Source organism: Petromyzon marinus, chromosome 10, assembly GCF_048934315.1.
Source record: "Petromyzon marinus isolate PM22_M1 ecotype Great Lakes invasive population chromosome 10, UKy_Petmar_22M1.pri1.0, whole genome shotgun sequence".
NCBI lineage: Eukaryota > Metazoa > Chordata > Hyperoartia > Petromyzontiformes > Petromyzontidae > Petromyzon > Petromyzon marinus.
Window position 1 is genome coordinate 10,867,143 of NC_133676.1, and position 26,779 is coordinate 10,893,921.

The window sequence follows — 26,779 nt, forward strand, 5'->3', positions numbered from 1 at the left end:
TTGGCGCATTGTGAGTTATATGCAAGCGTCTGCTTCCTGGCTAAACGATGGAAATAGAATCGCCATTTAATCCATCAGACAAATGGCATGCTTAAATGTTTTCAGCACTCTGCTGATGCGAGGAAATAGGTGTAAACCGGTCCAGAATTTGCCTATTTTGTCAAACTATCCTGTTAAATATTGGCATTTTAGGCTGATGGTTAAATTTAGGCACTTATTTTTATGCCTAGAAAAGAGATTGTTTACGTGCATTATGCACCTCGTCCCGTATAGTGTCACTTACTAATATTGGCCACGAGGTGGCGGTCTCAAACCGTTTACGGTATTTCTTTTTGAGGTTTTGTTTTGGCACTGGTAAAACCCATTGGCCAATAAATGCTTATTTTCGATGAGCACCTAGTGACACCATAGAAACCTGGATACCGCCAAAAAGCATTCACAGAACCCACTGTACATAGTCAAGTTCTGAACGGCAAAGTCGTTCATAAAGCGGGTCGAACTAGGAAAAAAACAATACAAAGCTCGAAGAACGCATCGTATAAGTCTAAAAAGTAGAGCGAATAATTGCACGTACACATGTAAGGAAATCTGAAGTCCAAAAGGAATTTGAAGTGGGACAAGGGTGGTAAGGTGTATGTATGCATGAATGTTAAACTTCATTCGGACCGTACATAGCCAAACAAATATTCTTGCTCGGTAGTTCCAATGATTATGGGAGAGACTTAACGAGATGACTGTTTGACATTTACCGCAATTTCGTAGCAATTTATTCAGACGCTCCAAGCTCATTAGTGGAATTGTGTGTCCAATAAATACATGTTATTTTCGATTTCTGCACATTACAGACAAACGTTTTCTTTGGGTCAATGGACTAAAAGAACGAGACAAAGTAAATGACACGGTACAAACCAGACAGAACAAATAAGGGAAAAAAGTACCGACGAGACTACCAATTGGAACAGACGAGGCGGCATCGAGGAGACAGCCAGTGCGAATGCGACGGTTAGAAATGAAACAGACAAAACCGAAGTAACAGACATATCATATGCGGACATATGAGAAACTAGACGAAAAATATTCGATTCTTGCATCGAATAACGAGCTAATTGTGACAATTCGTCGAATCTATTCATGGCGAGTGCCCCCACCCCCGAGTGACTTTTTCAGAATAATTTCAGCACCAAGGCCAGCGCCCCAATGCAGTCACGTGACGCGGGCAATTGACCCTCACTCGAAAATTTGACACCACCCGCCCTGCCCCCACCCCGCTTCTACCCCCCCCCCCCCCCCGTTACCCACGCTGTCGAGTCCACGTACCCATTTTAAAATCAGGCTTAGGACCTTCATCTCCTCCTCCATGCCAGAAGTGGCCAATACGTGGATCGCGATCCACGGGTGAATCGCTAACGAAATGTTTTCGATCTCAGGATAAATCAGAGCGTACACTGACGTGAGCAGACAAAGATGTTCGTTACGGCTGTTGGCAGATAAAAAAAAATCCCAGATTAAGAATACGTATACATTAAAAAAACACACACTTTTACCAACAGTTGGCACGAGAACATTATCTCCGCAGTATACACACGACAGGGCTAAATCCGAGTAATTGTTGGCAGTAGCTTTCTGGTGGATCGCAGAGCCCTGTGAGATCAACCGAAATGGATCACAGAGCTTGGTGTATTGTTAACCACGATATCCTACTGGTTTTATAAGGCTTCTTGCATGTACACACTACTACCGATTATACTGACTAAAATATATATATACACATTGACATTGGTGGTTTTGATGTGGTTCGTGAGCTCTGAGTGGGCTCGATGCAACAATGCCGAGGAGACGCTACGGCACCGCGTGTGGCGCATCTTTCCGTCCCGGACACGAGACACCACTAGGTGGAACTCCAGTCTCCGATATATTTCCTCTGTTCACCGCGTTCTTTGCTTGTTTCAAGCAAGCCGTGGGTAGGGGGGGGGATACGAGCACTCATGTAATCCAGAGTTTTGTACGAGTGGTGAGGCTTAGATAGTAGATAGATTTGCGCAACTTCTACTTGCGTTGTGCTGCGAGGTGGCCAAGAGGCAGGGCCGTCCATAGGCGGGTGGGGTGCGGGGCCTGGGGCAAATCCCACTGTGTGGGCTCCCCGACGCCTTCCAGCTAAACCCCCCCCCCCCGCCCAAGCGCGGGGCCCGGGCGGTCGCCCCGATTCGCCGTACCCTAAGGATAGCTCTGCCGGGCGGTGGCGGTGTAGTATAGCCTAATGGATTTGTAAGCCATCTGTGCGTAACTTTGAGCGTTGTCTCCTCCTAACACTGGTTGGATAGTTGTTCGGGTAATTGTTAGGGATAATATTAGCGGCTGGTTAGCTAGTTGAATCGGGTTATTGTCAGTGAGAGGCTTAGGATTCGTGGCTGGTTGGTTCTACAGGACTATGGTTGATTCAGGCTGTAGAATTCGCTCGTGTGTATGCTGGGCTCGTGTTGCTCCGTGCGCAAACTAGTAAACACGGAACGTTGGACCACAACGTTGGTGCAACGTTGGCATGTTTACTATGACATTACTTGCCTCTCCTCCGATCGCAGTGTGTGGGCTGTTCAGTGTTTGCTGTTGTTGTCGATGTTATTGTTGTTTACAGCGCAGTGTGTGAGTGTGGGGGGGGGGGGGGATTGTGTCTTTGTATGTGCGACTCGAATCCCGCAGGGGCCGTGCGTGGGATCCCACCAGCCCCCCTCCCTCCCTCCCTCCCCTGCCGACGCTCTCTGCTCCATGGCTCCTCCTGACTCCAGCGCGCGTCATCGTCGGCAGCATTCGCGCTACCCTAGGGCGGTGTGGTTCTGAGCCCCGGGATGCACGCACACCCTCTGGGGGGGGGGGGGGTGCGTGATGCCCATTCTGAGAACCAAAGGGGGGGGGGCTGCAGGTTGCAGCAAAGGTTAAGAACCACTGCCCTAGGGCTAGGGGTTGGTGGATCAAGCGGGGATTGCCCCCACACGTGAGACACACGTGGGAGCACACTCAACCTGCAAGGACAGTGAGCTGAGTATGTGTGCGTTGTGCAGTACTGTAACAGACCACATTATAGAATATAGAACCTGCGATCAAATCACCCGGAATTGACACGATCTCGTTGGATATTAAAGTAACAAAACAATTCAACACATTCGTCAATAACACTGCCTCAAAAGAAGAAAAAGCCCACACACATATATAACGTAATAGACAACGTTACGGGCAATGGTTATTTTTTATTCGTTAAAACGTTGTCTAGTATATATGTTACCTTTTAAGGCAGCTTTGCTGATGAATACAGTATGTATGTGTTTTTGTTTGTTATTTGTGCTCGTGCACGACTGCCAACACAGCATCGCCAAAAACATCGTCCGATATCAGAAGCTAAGCGTGCTGGAGGCTGGATAGTTTTTAAATGGGCCACCGCAATCCATCAAAACGTCGTTATAGGCTCCTTCGGTGCTACGTGGTGAACTATGGCCAAATAACCCCCACCAGTGCCAGATTAACCCAGTCGCAAAAGTAGCTGCACGTGTTACGAGCCCCGCACTTTCAAGGGCCCCGCGCTCAATGTTTTCAAGCGATCAATTTAGGTTCAGTGATTCTGCACTTGCTCTATTACCATAGTACTATACCGCCTTTAACTCTTATGAACGACTGGGTGTTTAAGGTTAGCGATATGTCGTATTATCTGATTGTATAGCAAATGAAAAAATACAATTACTTTACTATGCAAGTAAAACAAGTGCGTTTTGATATTTGTGAGTTTTTTTTTTTATTTAGGGCCCCTTTATAACATCATATGCTACAGGCCCCGCATGAGCTTCATCTAGCACTGCCCCCACCCAAAGACCCGTACGGCATGGAGACGTCCTCACGACCGTGGCGGATTGACAAGAGCATGGGCATCTCCGTGCCCTGCCCGATTCACAATCTCCTTTATAGTCAGCTCTTGATGCCGTTCGTACAAAAAAAGATAACAGTGGCCCTATGCACGGCGTGGGAATATATGAAAGCCACTCTCACTTGCGCGGACAAACCACACTTAACTCGTGCCCAGGATTACACACACAGGCGAGAAACAACGACGGCGATTGTGTCTGGACTCGGAGCCATGAGATAGGCTGTGGAAACGCGAGAATTTTGGGGCAATTTGACAAAAAATATTCCCACGCATGCGAAAAAATAACTGAAGATAATCGACAAATACTGTAAGTTATTAGTCTAGTTGTTCTGCAGTCTTTCCGGGGGTCCCCCTCCCTCAGATTATCATACAGCGCTCCTTACTATGTGCTGTGGATTGTAAGCGAGTCACACCATCAATACCACCATCAACTACACGAACAATGCTATCAGCAACATCACGATCACCGACATTAGCACGACCGCCACCACAACCATCATCATAATCACGACCACGACTATCGTCCACCACCAACACAACTATTGTCACGGCAATCACGACCGGCATTGCCAGCATCACCATGACAATTATCACTTACACCGTGACCCCACCGCCACGAACACTATCATCAAACATCGTGACTATTATCGTCAGCGCCATCCTCATCACCACCATCACAACTATACCCTCACCATCACGACTATTTGCTACCGTTACCAGAATCACCTACTATCAACACCAAAAACAACGTGAAGGGTCAAAGGTTCACTGGCAGGAGGTCACGGCAAAGGAGGTTTCGGGGACACCATCGTCACACCCATCGTCATCATCACGACCATCACCATCACAACCATCACCACCATCGCGACTACACCCATCCGCGCGTCTGTCTCCCACCCTCCCTCGTCTGCCCAATGGCTCTTGTTCTGCTCGTGTCTCGGTGCGCAATTACCACCGCAATTACCACGTGCAAAAAAAATCACCGAAACTCCCCCCACCCTTTCCCCCTCGGGAGCCCTAATGGATATATCTCTCCACCACGCTCCCATGGAGATAGGGGCTGTGTGGGACGTCAGAGCCATCTCGCCTGGCTCCCTTCTGCTCAATACAGTGCAGTAGGTGGGCCCTTGCCTGCTCAACTTCAGCCGGGTCTGCGACACTTCACAATGTTTTCGCATCCGGCACACCACGTCCGGTATGCCTCCGGATAGAGGCTGTGGCTGTGCAGTCACGTGACTACTATTCCGGCCTACTCGGAATGTATTCACTGATAAACTAATCCCTGGCTGCAGTATTGCTACAATTGGGTGAGAAACATCTCACGGGCAGACTTTAAAGGAGGCGTGTGTTTGCGCCCTTTGTGTATGTGCGTGTAGTTGTATTGTAGCGCCGTGCGAAAACCACTGCAGTGGCGCACCGCGCTGCGAACCCAAGTTCGATTCCCGCTCACGACCAAATGACAGTGGCGAATACCGTGCCTCCCCCCAGGTCGACTCAGCCATAAATTGGTGTGGCGTGCTAACATCAGCAGTGGGGCGACAAATGTGGTTGAGAGTGGTGCTGCTCACACACCTCCTCGTGTGCTGTACCGGGGCTTATAGGTGCTCGCTAACAACCCTTGACCCAACAGCATGTTAAGGCTTTTCGGGAGGACTTTGTCAATGTTTTGTAATCTACTCGGAGTGGTGGCGCAGTGGTTAGCGCATTGCCTCTATAAACCCGACCAGCCGAGTTCGATCCCTGGACACGGATTAAAGAGCGAGCAATATCGACAGTGGTCAATGAGGCAACGTGACCGGGCGTGCTGCTGGTCACAAGTGCTCAGGATGTACCAGGTGGGCTGGAAAGCTGATAAGTTTTACGAATATTTGGAGTTTTCATGTCCGGGTCCTCCGGTTTTTCCCTCCACATTTAGAAACGTGAGTTTAAAATATTTAGCTGATCTACATTTCCACTTGATAATCCAATTCGATGAGCTATCATTTGTGGCCAGGTCGCTTCTAAAAAGGAGCTATGTAGCTCAGTGGGCCTTACCTGATCAATAAACATGGTTAGAAATATAAGCAGTACTTCTAAAGTTACAAAAATAAAATACATACGAAAAACACATTTTTTTATTTGTGCCTCTGGAGGTTGGTCGATGTTGCCCATTGGGAGAGTTTAGCCTGAAGTTGAACATTGCCCCAAGTCTCGCGCAAAACACTCAGTGTATGAATATAAGTGCGATGCATGGTATCTGCGAACCGAGCAACTTGCCTGACGCGGAGTGTGACGCCAAAGACAACAAAGAGCGGGATAGTCGAGAAAACGGTTACTTGTATTTATACAGGGACACGTAATATCAGAATCAGAAAGGGTTTTATTCGCCATGAAAGTTCACACAGACACGGAATTTACTTTGGCAGGATGGTGCATACATTCAACATATAGGAATCTAAAATCTTAAATAAGTGGTAAACAAGTCTTACTATAATAAGGGTTCAAAGTCTAACTAACACCAAGGGGCTAAAGTATATCAAATTTAATAAATAGCTATAAGATACAATCTAAAAATAAAAAAAAACACAAATAATACAAGACTCGATGTTTTCAACTCAACACTGCAGGAAAGTACACAGTAAGGTAACGTTTCGGGCAAATGACCCTTATTCAGGGCAGAGAGGGTAACAAGATTGACTGGCATTTGCAGGTCTCGCTGCATAATACGATGCAAAAGGTGGTCGTTGTGAGACGTTTTATCTTGACCACGAGAACACTGCCAATGCAGTCACGAATGTTCTCTTGCATACATGCATTCGTCTTTTGGTCTAAAGCAATGGGATGTTTAACTACAATGGGATCTTTAATCAGACGAAACTGGGTCAATGACAGGCTGTGGTTAACGTTACTGCGCGCACATAAACTAAACTCACCACCCCGGGTTATTAACACAGACACGGCAACATGGAGTACAATCGTCTAAACGTTTCGGGTATGGCCATTCTGCCGAGTTTTCAGGCAATGACCATTCTGATGTAGATTATTTTAGGGTCTTCGTAAGCAGAGGCCACTGCACCGGAACGTCGGCACGTATTATGAAGCAGTCCCGATTGACTAAGAACGCGTGTGAGGTTGTTGTGGTTGTTGTTGTTGTTTTTCGCGACGCGTGCCTCACTGCGGTGCGCTGATGAATGTCGCGCGGGCGCAATTTGTTAATGGGGCTCGATGTTTAATCCAGCTGGCTTTGCGCGCTCATAGTCGGAATCGATGCGTTGTTATTTTTCACCCCCCGATGCCTCGGGATCGTCGGTCAGGGCGACCTTTGCGGAGCAACGGGATGGTTCTCAGTCAGGTTCAGCCTTGTCCGATGGCAACTCAAACCTCGTCGTGTGGACCCAAACCCAGGGATAATGAACAAAGAGGCGCGCTCCTCGCCACATTCCACCTCATCTGTCAATCAAACCGCCCCCCCCCTCCTTCCACCACCGCCCCTCCCTTGTGCTTAACGCACGTGGAGGGCCCTCGAGACAATGCGTCTCTGTGTTGCAGGGGGATACCTGTTTTAGGGTAATGAAGTGCATGGAATGTGTGCGTGAGTGAAGACGCAATACGCAGGCAATGTCAGGCACCAGTGCAGAGGTAGGTTTCAAACGACGCATAACGGACCATTGTCCCTTATGCGGCGGACAACGAACACCATCAGCAGTTCCTGAAGACGAGTTAAGCACTGCGCTCCGCATTGTGGCATTGATGATTATACCGTACTGATGGGTTTTAATAATGACGATACCGGTGACCTAAGAAAAGTGACCCACAATGCACTATTGATGGTTTTTTTTGCATAATTCACAGAAGATGTGCGCTGTTGACGCGTTTTAACGTGTTGTTGTTACGTGTTGTTGTTGTTGCTGTTTGAAACGTATGGTTTTCCAGCATGCGCTACGTTTCCACTATTTTGATGGTGGGGAGGGGGGGTCTCGTCATTTACACATTTGATTAGAGTGCAGTGCTGCAGTGACAATTGAAGTTGTATGCGACTCATCGTGAGTGGAGTTGTGGCGCAGTGTTGCGCTAAAGACCTGGCTACTTGAGTTGAATTCCCCCGGCCACGATTGGTATTGTCGGGCGATATCTGAACAGGTCCTGGACTGCCGCCGTCCCCCGACCCCCTTCACCAACCCGTACTCCTTACGCTCACGGCACGTGCATTAAATTGTGTTGTTTACAGTATGAACAGGTTATTTTTACATTTTTGTTACTTATTGCACGATGATAATGTTTATGTATATTTTGTACGTATCAGTCATGCGGATTGTTTGACCATACCTCACCACGCTGGTCAGCGCGGGTTGGTAAAGGGTCGGGGGGGGGGGTGTGGAGGGGGCGCGAGACCGCGTCAGGTTTAACTCCACCGCTGATGTTCGGCATGACCGGGAATTAAACTCAGGTCACGGTTTTTCATAACGCAGCGCGCTACACCACTGTGCCACCGCTTACCCCTTGAAAACACGTTAATGTTCATTTTAGGATAATTGAACGGAACAGGACAATAACCAACAAAGCGTACGCCAATTCTTCGAGTCGAATGGCAACCCATAATCCTGACATTTAACCGCATCGTCGGAATTGGTGAATTGGTAATGTCCTTACTCGAGCGTGAGTGACAGCAGAATGGCGAGAGCGCGGCTATATAGAGAAAGAACTCCATTCCTGATATCGCGTCCACGTTTCAACGCGCCACGGGTCCAGGCGATGAGACGAGCCGCAGTCGATGCTCTTATCGGGGGGGGGGGGCAACCATCCATCCATCCATTCATTCGTTCGTTGTTCGTTCGTCGAGAGGGTCCCCCGCATCGGCTGGCTCAGCCTCGGCTCGTCCCTCGAGAATCGTACGCCTCGCCACTCGACAGTCTCAGCCGTCAAAAGGGCGATGCGACGAGTGACGGCACACCGCACACAATACTCGCCCGTCGACTCCAAAGCCCACTCCTGCACGACCCAGTCCCCTTCCATCAAACTTCCCAAATCCTCCTCCCTGGCCAGGCGCTCACTCTTTCACCTCCGATCTCAATGCCTCGAGGGATTACGCTGACCGCCAGCTGTGCGCTCAGCGCGCTCCGCCTCGTGCCGGGTTTTGTAATGTAGATATTGATAGGGTGTAATCGCCTTGACCTCCGGCCTTCCCCCCGCGCCACCCCCTTTAAGGCGAGCCGGGAAGCCCCTTGATGGGCCCCTGTTCTGCGGCACCAACCCCCTAAAGAGTGGTCGTGGTGTCCTCTGGGGGCGGGGGGGGGGGCATGGCAGAGAGAAATGCACTGCGGTTGCTGTGGTGTCTTTGTTAGTAGTCGGTCGCAGACGCTCACTCGTGGACGCGTGGGAGCGTTGCTCGCGAGGCGTTTAAAACAAACACATCGGTTTATTCATAAAACAATGGGTGGAGCAGTGGTGCGTTGGTTAGTGCGATGCCCATAATGAACCAGGTGACCTGAGTTTGATTCCAGGCCACGGCTAGCATCAGTGGCAAGTTCTATCTGAACCCGGTTTATGGGTCCTCCGTTCTGCAACCAAAATTGACAAGCATGGTGAGGTATGGTCAAAATAACCCTCATCACCGACAAGGCGTCGGGAGGCCTTCAGTCCGCAGTGGATTTATAAAGGGCTGTGAATTAAACAATATTTTAGGATACGTACAGCGGGTGCTACGCTATGAAAAATGTGTGCTTTATAACTAAAGGCCAATGCGTTCATTAATAAAGCAGCTGTCTTTAGACTCGTGGTTGTTAACCTGGGGTGCACGCACCCCCTGGGGGTGGCGAGATGCCCTTTCTGGGGATGCGAGACATGGCCAGATGATTTTTTTAAGGCAAATAATCGAAACACAAATTAAAGCACTGGGAACGCAAGAACAACTTCTTTGTTTCATCAAACCCTATGTGTTTATGGACATTATACATCGTTTAACGAGTGAGAGCCAACGGGGGCGCAAGGCTGCAGTGAAGGTTAAGAACCACTTTCTTTAGACCAACGTTACGTCTTCACGGGGTCTTCGTGCAGGCGCGTTTCTCGACAGACGTCCGCACACCGCGTACGCGTGTTTAACACGAGTAACACTTTGCGCTCGTGACTGACAAAAAAAACACCGTGGTGGTGATGATATTTCATAGCGCGCATTATCAATATTTGCGCATGACTTTTCCAATGCTAGGTTCTGGTCGGTGATCGTGGTGACTTAGCAGATGCATTTAAATTGCAACTCCATAATTGAAGTAATAATTGACGTCATTTCTAATACAGTAATAATTCATAATCATAATCCATTACAACATTACACGATCTTCAAGCAATTATTTACATTATCCACATTTAACGCAGCTTCAGGTATAACTCACGGGACATTTAAGACATACATTTTATATACAATCAGCCAATGAAACTTCCGGACTCTACATTATGGGTCTCAACCATGAGCAGTCAGGCCTGTTAAACCAATGCTGTTATGTCGCCAGATGTTAGAGGCACGGAGACATCCATTTAAGCTATGGGTCTTGCCGGCGCAAAAAATGAAAACCGAACACAAACTCATACAGATGTATTCCCGCGCTGCTGCTCCGAGCTTCTGGAATCGCCCTGCAGCTCATCTTCAACGCGGTTCCCTCCCTTCACACCTCCCCTCCCACCCACCCATATTAAACAACCAAACACGCATAGTCTACTTTGACCTGCACCTGACTGTTTATTGCTCTCGTGTTATATTTGCATGTGTTTCGTTTACGGCTCTTCGTAAAGCTCGTCGTGTTAGTTTTCGTTTGATAGTGAACCTCGTTTGTTAGTTGTGAAAAACTATATTCCTTACGCACGCCGTGAGCGGGGGCCGGATTAAGATTTTGTACAGGCCCCTGGGCTACGGGTACTGCGAGGCCCCCAGTAATATTTTCGAAAGGAAAACAAAGTTAAAGAAGAATAAAAATGTATTTCTACAAGGCTAACAACAAATAAAATTCAGCATTCACAAATGAAATGACTTGTCACTTAATCTCTGGAGGCCCTCCAGCTGGCGGAGGCCCCTTGGCTGCAGCCCCCACAAAGCCCCGTGCCTTAATCCGGCCGTGCCTGTAAGCAATATTCACGTCTTTGTTGTTTTGTTGTTGCTGTGCTCACGGATCCCCCTAGTAAAGTAACCGGACAACTGGCTGAACGGGAAGCATCCGTCTTCCAAACAACTCAAATAAACTCATTGGCGCTCCGAGTTCGATTCCAGGCCGCTGCTAACATCAGCTGTGAGTGAAATCTGAAACGATCATGACACCCTTCTCCACTCCCCCTTTCACCAACCCGCGCTGTCCAGAGTGAGGAAGTATGGTCAAACAACTCCCACGTGGCACGCAGCGTGGGGGGAGGGAAGTCTTCAACCAGCAACGGAATGACAATGGGAATTATTATCATTGTGATTAATTATTAAAAACTCATTACGCCATGTCTCTCCGCAAGAGCGCATATAATGAGTTTTTACTTTTAACAATATTAGTGAGTGCGGGGCTCCCAAGTCATGAAACTAGCCCACCCTACACCCGAGATGGCATACACTCCTTACACTCTTACACCGCACACCTCTTTAGAATTTAGAATGAAGCGTGTACAGAAAAAAAGCATCAAACATCCCGCAGGCTAAACATTAAGTCAATTACCAAGCGTTCACGCGCTCGCTCGCGCGTGCGCGCGTGTGCGCGTGCGTGTGTTTGGTGTGTGACGTCTGCATACAGAAGAGGAACGCTTCGCATAATTCATAAAAGCCAAACATTACCTGCAAGGTATTCCAACTCATCCGTTACAATTAAGGCAGATTAGCGTCGCATGGCCCGCGCGGAAGCCACGAATTACGCGGTGACCCCAGCTCGATCAAATGATGGCATCGCTTGACCACGAGATCTTAACTCCGATGATAAATAATGGGGGGCGTGAAGGGAGGCCCAGCGGGGCGCTGGGGGTTGGAGGGGGGGAGTCGTGGGGCGGGGGGAGTTGAGAAAGGGGGTTGGGGATAGGAGGATGGGGGGGGGGTGAAGCTAAATGAGATGACGTCAGCGAATTAGCGATGCTCGTAAACAAAGCCTAGAGGAGGGATCTGCCAATGGAGGAGTGGGGGGGGGGGTAGATAATCAGTGGGGGGAGGCGGGATGGGGGGAAGCGGGATGGGGGGGGGCGGGATGGGGGGGGCGGTATGGGGGGGGCGGGGATGCTCCAGGAAGAGGGAGCTCAGAGTGGCGCGCCAGGCGCGGGATGATGCCTCCTTGATACCCGAGTGCGCAGCACAGAGCCGTCACTGATCCGCGCGCGCACGCGCGCGCACTGCTCCGGGTCCCGAAGTCACCGCCAGTCACAAGCCGTCATCGTCGTCCCCGCTCTCCGATCACAATCTCTATCGCCAACGTCGTCATCATCAGCGCTCGTGCCTCGACTTTTTTCTCGAACCCAGCGCTGAGCCCCCAGTTGGGCGTGGGGCAACGCGCTAGGGTGCAGTTTCAACTGGACGGACATTCAAACCGAGGGGCTTCTAAGAACGTGGCATCGCGACGATCAGGAAGAGGAGTATCAGGAGGAGGAGGACTAGACACACGGGAAGAGGATAGGGAACATCGAGCACAGGATCAGGAGGAGGTTCGTAAGAAAACAAAATCAGAAAATAGGGGAGATTAGGAGGAGGTTCAGGAATAAGCTGAGGAGGAGCATCAGGATCGGAGTTCAGGTCTCGCTATCCCGCACCATGCATCGACCCGCAGGCGCGCTCACCGCCTTCACCATCGACTCCCTCATCGGGGGCGGACAGGGCAGCTGCGGTCAGCTGCTCTACCCGGGCTACCCGGGGCTCTTCCTGCCCCCCTATGGGCCCCTGGTGATCCCCAGCCCAGCCGCGCTGCAAGCCGGGCTGCACGGATTCGCGGGCGCTGCTTTCGGAGCCGCGGGGCTCTGCTCGGCTTTCGCCAGGACCCTGCCGCCCGTGATCCCCGACACGAGGCACTGCTACGGGAAGGGGAGACCCCCGGGCAGGGAGGAGCGCCTTCGCGACCACTCTCACGACTCCTCGGGGAGCTTCTCCCGAAGCCGGGAGACGGAGCACGAGGAGCACAAGGAGACGGAAGACGCGGGGCGAACGGAGCGTCCGCCCGCGGTGGTTCTTCACTGCGCCAAGCCCTGCAGGTCTCCCACCACGGGTGAGGTGCTGAGGGTTCGTGGCCGTTTCGGTTAACGGTGCCGATGTAACAGCGAGTGAATGGGTTGTGGCGAGGCCGGGTCGTTTGCCGCGGGTCGTTTGCACGACTCTGTGGCAATCGGCTGTGGCATCGTCACCAGCCGATTTAGCACGGTTGGCTACGTACGGTGCGAAAGAAGTTCGACAAACGTACGTCATTATGTTCAGCATCAAGACCATCATTCTCCACCATGTCAATCATCATCATCGGGAGCTTCATGGGCTTCATCAGCAGCTTTATCATGGCCGGTTGAATAATCATGAGTAAGTAGATCGTGATAAGCCGTGTGGCACAATCATCATCAGTAGGATCATCGTCGCTCAACAGTATTCGTATAGTCAGCCGCATCGTCTTCTATCGGATGCATAGGGGATGTATGCGCGCCGAACTTCTTTGGCGCCGTACGTAGCCAACCGTGCAGAGCGGAGGTGCCCCACGCGCAAGTTCTTCAGTCGTCATCTCGCGTTGTCTTTGCCTGAGCGAGTTGAGCCGCGAGTCTCGAGTTGCGTCCCGAGTCGCGAGTTGAGCCGCGAGTCTCGAGTTGTTTCTCTCTCTCGTGTCCCTGACGATGACCCACGCTGTCCAACTCCTGCACGTCTACGGAGTGTGCAGAGTTGTTCGTCTCTTGTAGAAATACTTTGGTGGGGGGGGGGTGAACAGCGGCTGTGTTCTCATTTAGACGAGAGCGGTGGCTAATTGGCGCCTGTGTTATCATGTGAAAGGCAGACGGCGCAGAACAAGTTCGCGTGACAAGAGAGAGAGAAGAACAGGAAATGAGAATAGGCTTTCCCCTTTCAGGCATCAAAACAGGCGTTAAGATGTTCAAACACGAAATAGATACATATTTCAAGGCATGATCTCTGCATTCACCACACAAACTTGTGGCAAAAGATGCAAACAAATATTGCCTTGATCCCATTTGCATTTTCTTTGGTGTCTCATTTGGTGTTTGAACATCTTATAGGCATGTTTTATTGTCAGACAGGGTAAAGGCCTATTCTTATTTATTCATCATTTTGATTCTGGCAAAAAAAAGTCCCGTAGATAAAGACATGAAATACAGGGATTATAGATAGATGGGATGCGTGCTATCAGATAAGAGGTGATTAGTCGATGTGTATTGTAGGGATTAACAGCCAACGCGTGTTAACAGAGACGAATAGCAGATGTCTGCTTTACGACGAGGTAGATGTGTATGTGTTTCACGACATAGGTGTGGAGAGTTTAGGCCAGGAATGAACATCGGACGTGTGTTTTAATGTAGAGCTGAGCAGCTAATTCTGCTGTGAGATAGAAATGAAAGGTAAATGTAATGCGGAGGTGTTCAAATGTATGGGACAGTGGTTAATAATACCAATTCTATTTTTTATATATAGCGCCAATCGTGCTAGTTGCATCTCAAAACGCTAGACGATTTAACCCACTATACAACCATCTTAAAATAAATACAAATCAGCAAAAGAAGGCAACGGGAACACCACAAATGAACACAACACGTAGGTAAGCAAAGCTCTGATTAGTTGGGACGACATCAATCACTCGAGCACTCAAGTCGCTGACACGTGTGACAAAAGAGTTTTATAGCTCATCGGATTCCTCCAGCGTAAATAACTATTCTGATTCTGATCCGAGAAAGTCGAGTAGGTGTGCGGGCCAGTAGATGTGTATGCACAGTGGCCCTCCAGCCACAGTGGAGGGCGGAGGAGCGACGCTCACAACAACGAGCAGAGCGCCGAGTGGATAAAACGCGGCAAGATAGCACGGTGGTGCATATGCCAGCCATCTCAGTCAGTCAACCCACGGCACCTGGATCTGTCCCGTGACCTCCTGCCAGGGGGCCTTCGACACTTGGCGTGGCCTCAAAGTGCACCTAGTCTGGCACAAGCACTACGGTGATGTCACCGACACTCAGTGGAGAACGGCGGTTGTTGTTGTTGCTGTTTGGAGTTACACAGTCGATGGGGTTGTGATATCTGGGATCAGCACTAGGTGCATCATGTGGTAAGGCAGTACAGGTCAGAACTGTCTCTAGGGTATGGCGAATCGGGGCGACTGCCCCGGGCCCCGCGCTTGGGGGGGGGGGGGCGATTCAACGTGAGGGTGGCAGATGTCATACTTCCCATTTACTTCGAAGGCACCGAGGCGGCCCACACGGTGTGATTTGCCCCGGCCCCGCGCGCCCCTATGGGACAGGTGTGCTTGTGTATGCACAGCAGTCGCCGTGTGTGCGACTCGCCGCGTCGTAGGGTACACACGGGTGGGGGGAGGATGGGGGGGGGCAGTTAATGGGGGTCCCTGTAGGAGTCTCTGCGGGAGGCTCAATCTGTTTGGATCTCGTCTGTGTGTGGGGCCGGTGGGGGGAGAATCCCACTCTGTTAGGGTCTCTGAATTCCACTCCGTCTGGGTCTCTCCCACTCTGCGTGCTTCTCTGAATATGCGTGGGGGGGGTCTATGTGGTACTTGTATGGGCCTCACTACGTTGGGGGTCTCAATCTCTGTCTCGACGGGGCTCTGTTGAGGCTCAATCTGTAAAGGGCTCTGGGGGTCTCTGTGCGGGGTCTCACTGCCCGGGGATCGCTTTGGGAGGTCACCCACTGTACCTGTCGTCCTGGAATCTATGGGAATCTGTGGGTCTCTGTAAGGGGTCTCCATGGGATATCCATATCTCTATGGGGTCTGTATGCATTGTCTGGGTATCTATGGGGTACTCTCTTTGGAGCCTCTGTTTTGGTCTCTGTTGGAGAGCCTCTGTAGATACCTCCTTAATGGGTCTCCGTAGGGATCTGTTTTGGTCTCTGTCTGAGGCTGTCTGTGTGTAGGGTCGTCTCTGTAGACGGGTCTCTTATCTGTGTGTCTGGTGGTGTCTGTGTAAGGGGTTGTCTCTGTGTGTATTATGTTGGAGTAAGTCTCGAAGGGAGTGGTTCTTCACCTGGGGTGCACGTGCTCCCTGGGGGTGCGAGATGCCCTTTCTGAGAACCAACGGGGTTGCAGGCTGTAGTAAAGGTTAAGAACAACTGGTCTAAAGGGTCGATCTATGCACGTGCGTGTGAGTGCGTAGGGGTGGGCACTGTGCGTGTGTCTGTGCGTGCGTCTGAGTGTGTGTCTGTGCGTGCGTCTGTGCGTGCGTCTGCGCGTGCGTCTGTGCGTGTGTCTGTGCGTGCGCATGGTTTTGGGGAGCGGTGGTGTAGCGGTTAGCGCTACGCCACGCTACGAACCCGGCGGCTCGAGTTCGATTCTCGCTCACGGCCTACACCGTTGCCAATTATCTGAACCGGTCCTAGACCTCCCCTAAGTCGACCAGCCTCCAACGAGTGCCCGGTGCTGTGTGTGTGAACGTCGCCATTGGGCAGACAAAATTCGGTCGGGCTTTATTGCTGGCCACCCACCCCCTCGTGTATCGTGCCGGCCTTCATAAGTGCTCGCTAACAGCACTTGGCCCCTACCGTCTGTTCAGGCTATAGGGGGATCTTTGTCTTTTGCGCATGGCGGTGCTGGTGGTGGTCTCACTCCCCGCGTGTCTCTTGCACTGCAGCGGCGCGGGTCGCGGCCTTCAGTCCCGGGGGGATCGAGGGCACGCGGGGCGGGCGCGGCGCCTCCTCCTCCTCCTCGTGCTCCGCGCCCGACGACGAATTCTCGTGCGACAGCGACGCTGACCACTGCAGCTCCGACGAGTTCAGCGGAGACAGCCTGCACTCCCCACGCGCTCTTCCCGCTACTCCCCGCTCCACCAGAGTGTCTCCCCCCCACTCGTCGTCATCGGCAGCATCCTTCTCGCCGGGTGACAGAGGTTACGCGGCCGAACACGATCAGCATCGCCGCCACGATGACCATCACCGCGTTGCTGAAGACCAACTTCAGAATGACCACAATATTCACCACCACCACCAGCAACAGCATCATCATCAGCATCTTCAGCAGTCTCACCACCACCACTTCGACTTTCACCAGCAGCAGCATCAGCAGCAAGTGGGCAAGTCCAATCTCAACCCCCAGCAGCAGCAGCAGCAGAGGAGACGGCGGCGCACAGCGTTCACGAGCGAGCAGCTGCTGGAGCTCGAGAAGGAGTTCTTGAGCAAGAAGTACCTCTCCCTGTCCGAGCGCTCTCAGATCGCGGCGGCGCTGCGTCTCAGCGAGGTGCAGGTGAAGATTTGGTTCCAGAACCGACGCGCCAAGTGGAAGCGCGTCAAGGCGGGCAACGGCGCGTCCCGGAGTGGGGAGCCGACGAGAAACCCCAAGATCGTGGTGCCCATCCCCATCCACGTGAACCGTTTCACCGCACGGGGAATCCAACCGGGGGGACTCGAGGCCGGTGGGCAGAGCCAGCCAGAGCAAGACAATATGTAGTCTCCCCCAACCCACATCGCTCCACTTTGGTTCAACCAGGGCAACATCCCCAACTCCCGTCTGGACTCTGAGGCTCGGCTCCGGACAGCTCCGGCTGAAATTGATCCCTGGGTTAAAGACGCAGCCTCAACTATTCGTCATCAAAATAATATAACAGGGCCGATTCATTGATGGATGAAAGCCACCCCAAAGCCGATTCCATCTCCTGTGATCCCGTGATGCAACACCTACAACATGAACGAGCTCTTATCTTGTAGCTACACTGCTTGGCTGTGTAGTGATATGGGCTGTCCCAGCACGTGTCCGCAGCTTCGCTTGTGTGTGGGAACATAAATTAAACATTTAGCTCGTTCTTGTGACACCCTTGCAGTGATGTCCAGATGCAAATCACAGTGAATGCGCCCGATCACGTCAGATCTTAGAAGCTAAGCAGCGTTGAGCCTCCAGGATAGTGCTGGGACGGGAGACTGTTCGCTAATGTACACCAGGCATCGTAGGCTTGAGCTGCGAGGTAAAACCAGGATATGGCAGTGCAGCAACGGTTTTCTTGAATATGTGGGCACAGCAATTGAGAGTTACTCCCTCGTATGGCCGGGTTTTCTTCAGGCATGCGACAAAAGAAAATCAGTTAATTAATGCATTGGTTCAATCATTACTTGGCCAAACATCCCAGTGCAGCAGGAGCCTCTTTTAAAAAAAATGATCTTGAGACTCGGTGAGCTTTTTTAGGAAATATAAAGGGGCAGCATCATCATTGCCGTGTATAATTCACGCCTCCGGCAATCACCTCCGATGAGCACGGTCGGCTACGTACGGTGCGAAAGAAGTTCACCATACATATATAGTGACGTCATTCTAGCGCATTAGCGGTGCTTATGAAAGAGAAAACGAGTAATTCTAAAATATAATAAAGTTATATTTTTCTCCCTCAACAACGAAGCTGAAAACTCGTGTGGGACAGCGCGGAACACAGCGTCCGCGTTGCGGGTGTTACAAGATAACAGCACAGTTGTTGTTGTTCTTGTTTCGTGTGGCTCGCGTCTTTGAATATATTTTAAGAGCTGCCCCGAATAACCCGAGCACGTGTTCGAACCCGCGGCCACGTGCCCAACCCGCGCCCACGTGCTCACGTGTAAGTCGGTCCCTTTTGAACTTGTCTCACCATCATTGGCCTCCCGCGTCCTCTGCGCGTAGCTGAGAAGCACCAACGACTGTTCGCTCATCACCCGACTTCGACGCGTTGTAAGGAGGGGCAGGCGGCATGTGTTCAATGAATACTCGAGCCTTTGTGTGTCTTTGTGTATATATATATATAAAACGCATCATTATACGTATTCGTGTACAATACAATTACCGACTGGTAATGGACATCGTTATCCGCTTGGTTAAGCAGAAGTGTGCGCGCATTGATTGTTTAGGAACAGTCGAGTAGACTTTGCTTCATTTGCGTGCCTTAATACTTACGCGTTCAGCGTATTCGTACCTGAGCTATAATTTCTGCGATTAAATTGTACGTGAGCGTTCACACACCCACACGTGAATAGCGCACATACACGGATGCATTGTTATGTTTGCATGTGCGTGCCTGTGTGTGTCTCTGCGACTGTGTGTGTCTGAATGTACAGGTTTCCCTCGCATTGTGCGGTAGATGCGTTCCAAAAAAGGGTTCACAAAGTGAAATCGCACGAGACAGCTGCCTGCCGAGTAGCGCACACAGTACACACACAGTACACAAACATTACACACACACAATGTTCTACCACGTTCGACCGCATTGCCGCATGTTAGTGAATTAAAACCGCATAGAGCGAAGTTTGGGTTGAAATAGGTTAACCGCATACACGCAAAATCGCACAAACTGAACCCGCACAAAACAAGGGAAACATGTCCTGGAGCAGAGTCGTAGCGGTCCGCGCGCTGCGCTACGATGCAGGCGACCCGAGTTCGATTCCCAGCCACGGACAACGGCAGCGGTAGTTTGTTTTCCAAGCTTATGCTAGGACCGCCATATCGACCATAGGTCGACATGGCCACACATTGCATTACATTTGTGTTCATTCAAGGCCCCAATGTTCTATCCCATTGTAAGCAGGAGTCACTCATATGTGACCTGCATTGCAAACAGCAAAGTTCCGAATGCAACAAAACACACGATTCATGATCATGAACGCAAAAAAAGCTTCTGGTGCAATATACAAACCAAACATCAAGACTAGGGAGACAAAGGCGGCCGGGCGCGGGTCTGACCACACCACCATATCGTGCGTCGTTACGGCCTTAATAGGTGCTCGCTAACAGCATTTGCCCCCCCCCCCCCCCCCCACCAGCCAGGTCTAAAAAATGCAACACGGCGGGATCTTTGTCTTTGTGTGCGCGCGTGTGTATACGCCTAACAGACTGTGTACGCCTAACAGACTGTTTCCCCAACAGTCTGTTAAGGCTATACGGTGGATATTTGTCTTTGTCTTGTACGCCTACCGGCGTGGGGAGCGGTAGTGTAGCGGTTAGCGCGCTGCGCTACGAACCCGTCAACCCGAGTTCAGTTTCTGCCCACGGCCAACACCAGTGACCGACCCTGGGCCTCCTCGAGGTCGACTCGGCCTTAAATGAGTACCTGATACTGTGTGTAAACATAGCCACGAGGGAGACAAAGGCGGCCGGGCGTGGTGCTGGCCACCCACCCCCTCGTGTGCCGTTCCGGCCTTCATAGGTGCTCGCCAACAGCACTTGCCGGTTTAGGCGATACGCGGGATCTTTGCCTTTGTGTGTCTGCCGCTATGCCATTGCGTCACTTGCTGGGCTTGTGCGATCATTCACACCCACGCTCACGTGGTTTAACAGAGCAATGGGCCACTGGAATGTCACGCATTAATTGCTTTTCCCCCTTCCACCAAAGGGTTATGCGCAATGCTTGTGGACCGTTCTTTGACTCGTACAACAAAGACAAACAACCTCAGTACAGCCTCAACAGACTGTAGGGACAAGTGCTGTTAGCGAGCGCCTATGAAGGCCGGCACGGCGAACGAGGGGGTTGGGTGGCCAGCACCACGCCTCGGCCGCCTTTGTCTCCCTCGTGGCTATGTTTACACACAGTATCAGGTACTCATTTGAGGCATGGGTCGACCTAGCGGAGGTCCAGGACCGGTTCAAATAATCGTGACTTGTGTTGGCCGTGAGCAGGAATCGAACTCGGTGCGTCCGGATTGGTCGCGCGGTAGCGTAGCGCTAACCGCTACACTACAGCTCCCCACTACTTCAACTCACGCACAACACACAAATACGAACATTGTCTGTACAACACTCAACACATTATATAACCTGCGAATTTTCTTTCTTTTATGAAGGTGGTCGTCCTTAAACATATAAACAGTTTCACATGTACGTTTTCGCGACCAATATTATCCATAAGAGGTTTTTTTGTGGTTAGATCGCGTAAATCTACGTGTCGTTAAGACCGAAACAGGAGGATTTCTCCACAACTCTGGCTGTCGACTGATGAGGCTGGTTGTAATTACTGACGAAACGTCGGCGTGCTGTACTAGTAACGAATTGGCACGTTTTGTTTACGTGACAAACTTTACTAGTTGGCTGTGTCGGGTGGTGGTGGGTTTAACGACACATTTATATTTAAGCAATCTTACCCACAAACCTCTATTATGGACCATTAAACACATTTTGAACATCTAAATCAATTAAAGAAACAATCAGCCAGCTTGTAAATACATCAGCGCAGTCACCATCGTTATCATGAGCCATGCATGGTATGGCCACTGCCATTCCGTTACCAGTCTCGCTGATCGGATGATGACCGATAGACGCGCTTTGTATAAATGAACGCGCCGTGAATACACACTTGTGCTCCGCCAGACTTTGTCTGCGACGAAAAAAATATATTGTTTAGTCTACGCGTGAATTATATTAGAACGGCAAAAGGTATATATATTCAAATATATTATTCCATCTTTATAATGAGTCTCTTTTTACACATGCGTGAATCGCGGACGCGTGCATGTCCCGTGTATATTATAACAAGCGGCGTGAACTAATGGAGCTGCATGTAATTACATTTGTACGCTTTCGCCTACGATATTTCATAATAAATTATTCAAATCCGAATCTAATTAACGGGGTGCCCGAAAACGCGTCCGGTGCGATGAGCGGCGATGCAGTGGCTCTGTATGTGTGTGTGTAATGGGATTTAGCAACACACGCTTTCCCCCATCTGTAACGCAATTAGGATTCGTGTGCGTCCCACATGGCGACATTCAACCCGACGTCAGCTGTCAGTGAGGGTTATCGTGAGTGCCACCGGCGGTGCGCACACGTGGGGAGCGGTGGTGCGGCGGTTAGGACGCTGCGCTTCGAAGCCCGCGACCACAGTTCGATTCCCGCTCAACGTTGAAACGCCGGTGACGGTTATCTGCGCCGGTCCCGAGGCTCTCCTAGGATCGACTCAGCCTCAAACGAGTACCTGGTGCGGTGTGCAAACAATCGCCACTGCGGAGACAAAGGCGGCCCGGGGTGGTGCTGGCCACCCACCCCCTCGTGCACAGTGCTGGCCTTCATAGGTGCTCGCTAACAGCACTTGCCCCAAAAGTATGTTATGACTATACGGGGGATCTTTGTATTGTTTTGCGCACGTGGGGAAGCGAGCACGTGAGTCGTGAAATTGCAGGGGAACTCAAATATCAGTTACCACGGCTACATATACACGGTATGTCTTTGCGTGTCTATCTATACCAGTCGTCTTAGTTCAAATATATGTGGGCATATATAGATATAACATAGAGTTATCACGCACTGCACGCGCATGATGATTGCGAAACTCACACGTGGTGTGCGAGGTAAGTCGTGTAAACATGGGTTCCCCATCCACACCCTCCAATCCTCGTAACCCACCACGATTTCATACGTCGCCTATCCCCTGTACTTTACCCATCGTCTCTGTTCAAATACAGTTCCATTCATTCGGCCCCGCACACGCCTGATGATTGCTAATCACGTCCCCTCCGTGTGACATCGAGAGCGCTGCTGATTCAAATTGGCTGAGTGAGTGTTTCGTGTGTGCGCGCCGCGTGTGCTCGCTGACGGCACTTGCTCCTACAGTCTCTTGAGGCTATACGGGGGATCTTTGTCTTTGTACGCGTGCGTGTACGTGTGTGTCCCACCGTGGGTAGAGAGGTGAAATCTTTCATTTAAAAAGGGGGGGGGGAGCACATAAAGTAAAGCATTGAAAAAAAAACCGAAATGATGAACGAAGCAAAGTGCCGACTACATCGAGCATCTTCTTGTTTCCTCTGATCGTAAAAAAGAGAGAGAGGAGAGACAGAGAGCTCCGATTCAAATAAACAGCTGGCGCTCTCTGTACGTCCTTTGGGTTTGTATGTGTTTAGCGCCTAAATATACTCAATTAGCTCGTGAATACTTAATTTGCATCGGCAAGGAGGTGAATTGGCAGAGCCGTAAAGACCCACAGCGGCGGGTAACGAGGAGTGGGCATTAAGATGTCCCTGCTGGAGACATCCCACAATCTCACCCACTGACCAGAGGACAATTTTGAATGAACTCACCGACGACATGACAAAGAAATAACAACAACAACACCACACACACAAAAACCGAATGAATGAATGAATCCCAGACCCAACAAGCGCGGGGCGCGAGCGGTCATTACACGGGAGAGATGCCCCGGCACGCTTAAGCCCGTGCGCGCGTGTGTGTATGTGTGTGTATGTGTGTGTATGTGTGTGTACGTGCATACAGTCCAGTCTCCTCTCATTAGAGAGACACGGCGAGAGAGAGAGAGGAGAGTGGAGTTGTTATTCAGAGAGCGCGCACGCCAAGTCCCGTCGGGAGCCGTGTCCGTGGGGTTGGCATGAAAGCCGCCCAGGAGACGAAAGAAGCCCCGAGCGCATCCTTGGAGACGCCAGAGGGGCGGTGTTAATCTACGGACGTATATCATCGCACTGTATTGCGTTGTGTTGTGGAGGGGGGGGGGCTATATCGCAACAGCAGGAGTATCAGCAGCAGCAGTAGCCGCGTTCAATCCACTGCTGGATGAAAGGCCTCCTCCAAAACCGTCGCCTCTTCTCGCGAGTCTACGACGTTTCGCACGTGCTTGTACAAGACAAACGATCGTCCATGTTAGCGATCACCTATTCAGGTTTGTACGGTGCACACGAGGGTGGCGGTCAGCTGAGAACGGGCACCACCCGTGCCCTGAGACATTCGCACCGCACCAACTCAACCGATCCTTCCCCTAGACTGACTCAGCCTCAAATGAGTACTGCGGTGTGTTCAAACATCAGCACTAAGGCGGTCGAGTGTGGATCTGGCCACGCCAACCCCTCGTGTGCCGTGCCAACCTCTATAGGTGCTCGCCCCAACCGTCTGTTGTTAAAGGCCACGCCAAAAAGCACACACGTCTACTCAGCAAAACAGACCTACACACAGGCTCATACACTCAAACACACAAACATACACGCGTGTACAGCTGAACACAAATGTATATACAAAGATCCCCTGTATAGCCTTAACATACTGTTGGGGCAAGTGGTGTTAGCGAGCGCCTATGAAGGCCGGCACGCCACGCGCACACACTTGCACAGGGAGACATGCATGAAACAGGTCCCTGCAGGGTGGGCTGGTAGGACAAGTCTCTGCGCTGTCTATTGCTGATTTTACACCCAACAGCACGAGATTTCACTTCGTTAAAGTATTGAAAGGGGACGGACGGACGGACACATTAATCTATTGCAGCCTGGTACACTCAGTTTACAACTTCGTTCCTACCAGTATAAACTTCCACTCACGCACACACGGACAGACACAGCTACACACCCGCAGACAGCAATAGCCGCCATTCGCCACTCAGTGGCGGTGACGTCGCCATAGAAATTGTGCCAGGCTAGGTGCACGTTGAGGCGATGCGAAGTGTCGAAAGCTTGCTGACAGGAGGTCACGAGATAGACCCATGTGACTGAAATCACTGACAGATGCATCGCCTGTTCTCCCTACTGTGCCAACTTTCTGCGTTTTAGCTGCCCGGCGCTCCGCTCGTTATCGCGAGCGGCGCTCCTCTGCCCTCCGTGGTTGCCGCAGGGCAATTTCCTCCAACTGCCCAGCAGCAGCAACAGCAGCAGCGTTCTACACGCGCCTCCACTCCACAGAGGCCGATTTTGACACCTTTGGTACCCCGATCGTCGGCAGGTCCACTCAGCTCCACATTCTCCTGGACCACGTCAGCCCATCTCTTCTCCAGCCCGTACCACGCCCGTTGAGCTCCCTCTCTCCGGCCAAACATTAAGTTGCTTGGGCATGCGGTGGATTCGGCGTGCGGGTTAAATGACCCAGCCAACACAGCCCGCACACCACAACCCAGACACATACCCTTTCGCCGTATAGACTGTTGGGGCAATTGATGTTCGCGAGTGCGCATCCGAGCCGGCACGGCACACGTGGGGGTTGGTGCCAACACCATGCCATCTTCCCGAAGTCGATATTTACATACACACCATACCAATGAATGCCGCCTTGGCCCATGGAGGCTCGGCACAGGTTCATATATACATCTTGTCATTGATGCGCGTGGCCGGCAATCGATTCCAGTACTTTGGTTTGTACTGCCAGTACGCATTGCGTATGGATGCGTTTGTATACTTAACGCAATGCACGCTCGACACGCACACCCTATACGGAGACAGATCTATCCCGGTGCAGCCTTAACAGTCTGTTGGGGGGTGGGGGGGGCGGGTAAATGTTGTTCGCGGGCCACCGATTAAGTCCCGCAGTTTGACACGCTGCTTCGGCGTGGCCAGAAACACGCCCGGTCGCCTTTGTCTCGCCAGTGCGGTGTGCAATCAAGTTGCGCAACCGATCGCTCAGATGAGGAGGGGACTTCCTCGGCTTTAAGGCGTCGCGAACGCGAACGCCGTTGGCTGTGCGGAGCCCTGCGGGGTTAGGCACGAAACGTGGATTTACGGAAATCGCCTTCGAGCAGATAATTGATCCCAGGTGGGTATAATCTCCGCGAATGGGCCTCTCTGACTCCCTGTCTCCCTCTCACCTCCCTTTCACCTCTCTCTAGTATCACACAATCACCCGTTTCATGCATTCGCGAAATTATGAAATGAGCCGCCATGTGTAATCATTCGTTTTTTTGTAGTAGTAGTAGTAGTTTTTGTTGTTGTTGCAAAAACCCAACATGAAAACAGGTTGTGAATTTAACGAATAAAAAAAAACAAGAGAACTCGGCAAACACATTCCGGGCCACGGCACGAAGCGAGGAAAGGGGTTCTGGGTGACGCAGGTTGGGTCTGGAGATCCACGAATCTCGCTGGACAGGAGCAGGCGAGTGAACAACCAGGGCATGCCACCTGCGATGTGTTTTTGGATTGTACCCGCACCTCCGATTAGCACGGTTGGCTACGTACGGTGCGAAAGAAGTTCAACCTACCGTACATGCGTACCGCGTGCTGCTCAGCAGAACGTCTGACACGTAGCTCTCCGTGCCGTGATATTTTTCTGAATATATTTCGAAACTATTTCGTGCATGCCGTAGCTCCCCGCGCACGTGGGTGATAGTTGCGTGGGATGACTATGTGTGTCTAAGTGCTTTTGTGCGCGTTATGTTCCCGAACAACGCGCGGAACACTCGTGTGTCGTTTCACATTTTTGTCCGACGTTTCGCTTCACGTACCGGGAGCTTCTTCAGAAACTGTCCAGCTCCTGAAGAGATTAATGGAGGGCATCGTGGGGAGCAACATTGTGCAGTAAAACCTGCAAACACATCGGACATATGCACAGCACAACCACGAACACCTTTGCAGTAGCGACCGGGGGTAGCCGTACACTGCTGGCAATCCACATTTCTTGAGCAGGGCGCTTGATCAAACGCTCCTATATGTATATTGAACTTCTTTCGCACCGTACGTAGCCAACCGTGCTAATCGGAGATGCGGGGGAAGGACAACAAACTAAACACAAAAAGCACTTCTAAAAACAACTTAGATTTAAAAGTGCATAGCTCCAGTGGCTTCCTAATATCGGAAGGAAGAGCGTTCCAGACGGCCGCAGAAGCGCATCCGAAAGCGCGCGATGCGGTGACCGCCGTGTTTGTTCGATATAGATAACATGACTCAGACCGGAGCCTCTTGCGAGGCACACCAAGGACGTCCCGAGTTCCAATCGCCAAGTCACCCCACTCCCCACCTTCATTGTCTACCCACTTCCCCCAGTCGCAACTGGCCTAGCTCTCGAGTGTGCAGGCGGTGCAATTGCACCGGGAGCCCCAAGGTGCCAA

General features: G+C 51.2%; 1 protein-coding gene across 1 annotated transcript; it reads left to right on the plus strand.

Moving 5' to 3' along the window:
- The first annotated feature begins 12,114 nt into the window (after positions 1-12,114).
- LOC116940921 (uncharacterized) lies at positions 12,115-21,599 on the plus strand. The gene is made up of 2 exons (XM_032951304.2): positions 12,115-13,095; positions 16,667-21,599. The coding sequence occupies exons 1-2, from the start codon at positions 12,648-12,650 to the stop codon at positions 17,476-17,478; spliced, it is 1,260 nt and encodes a 419-aa protein (XP_032807195.2). The 5' UTR covers positions 12,115-12,647; the 3' UTR covers positions 17,479-21,599.
- Positions 21,600-26,779: the final 5,180 nt, after the last annotated feature.

Excerpts from the sequence above, each read along its gene's own strand:
- LOC116940921 (XM_032951304.2), top strand. The coding sequence starts at position 12,648 with ATGCATCGACCCGCAGGCGCGCTCACCGCCTTCACCATCGACTCCCTC. Across the intron at positions 13,096-16,666 it reads CTGCAGGTCTCCCACCACGG|CGGCGCGGGTCGCGGCCTTC; the intron begins GTGAGGTGCTGA and ends CTTGCACTGCAG.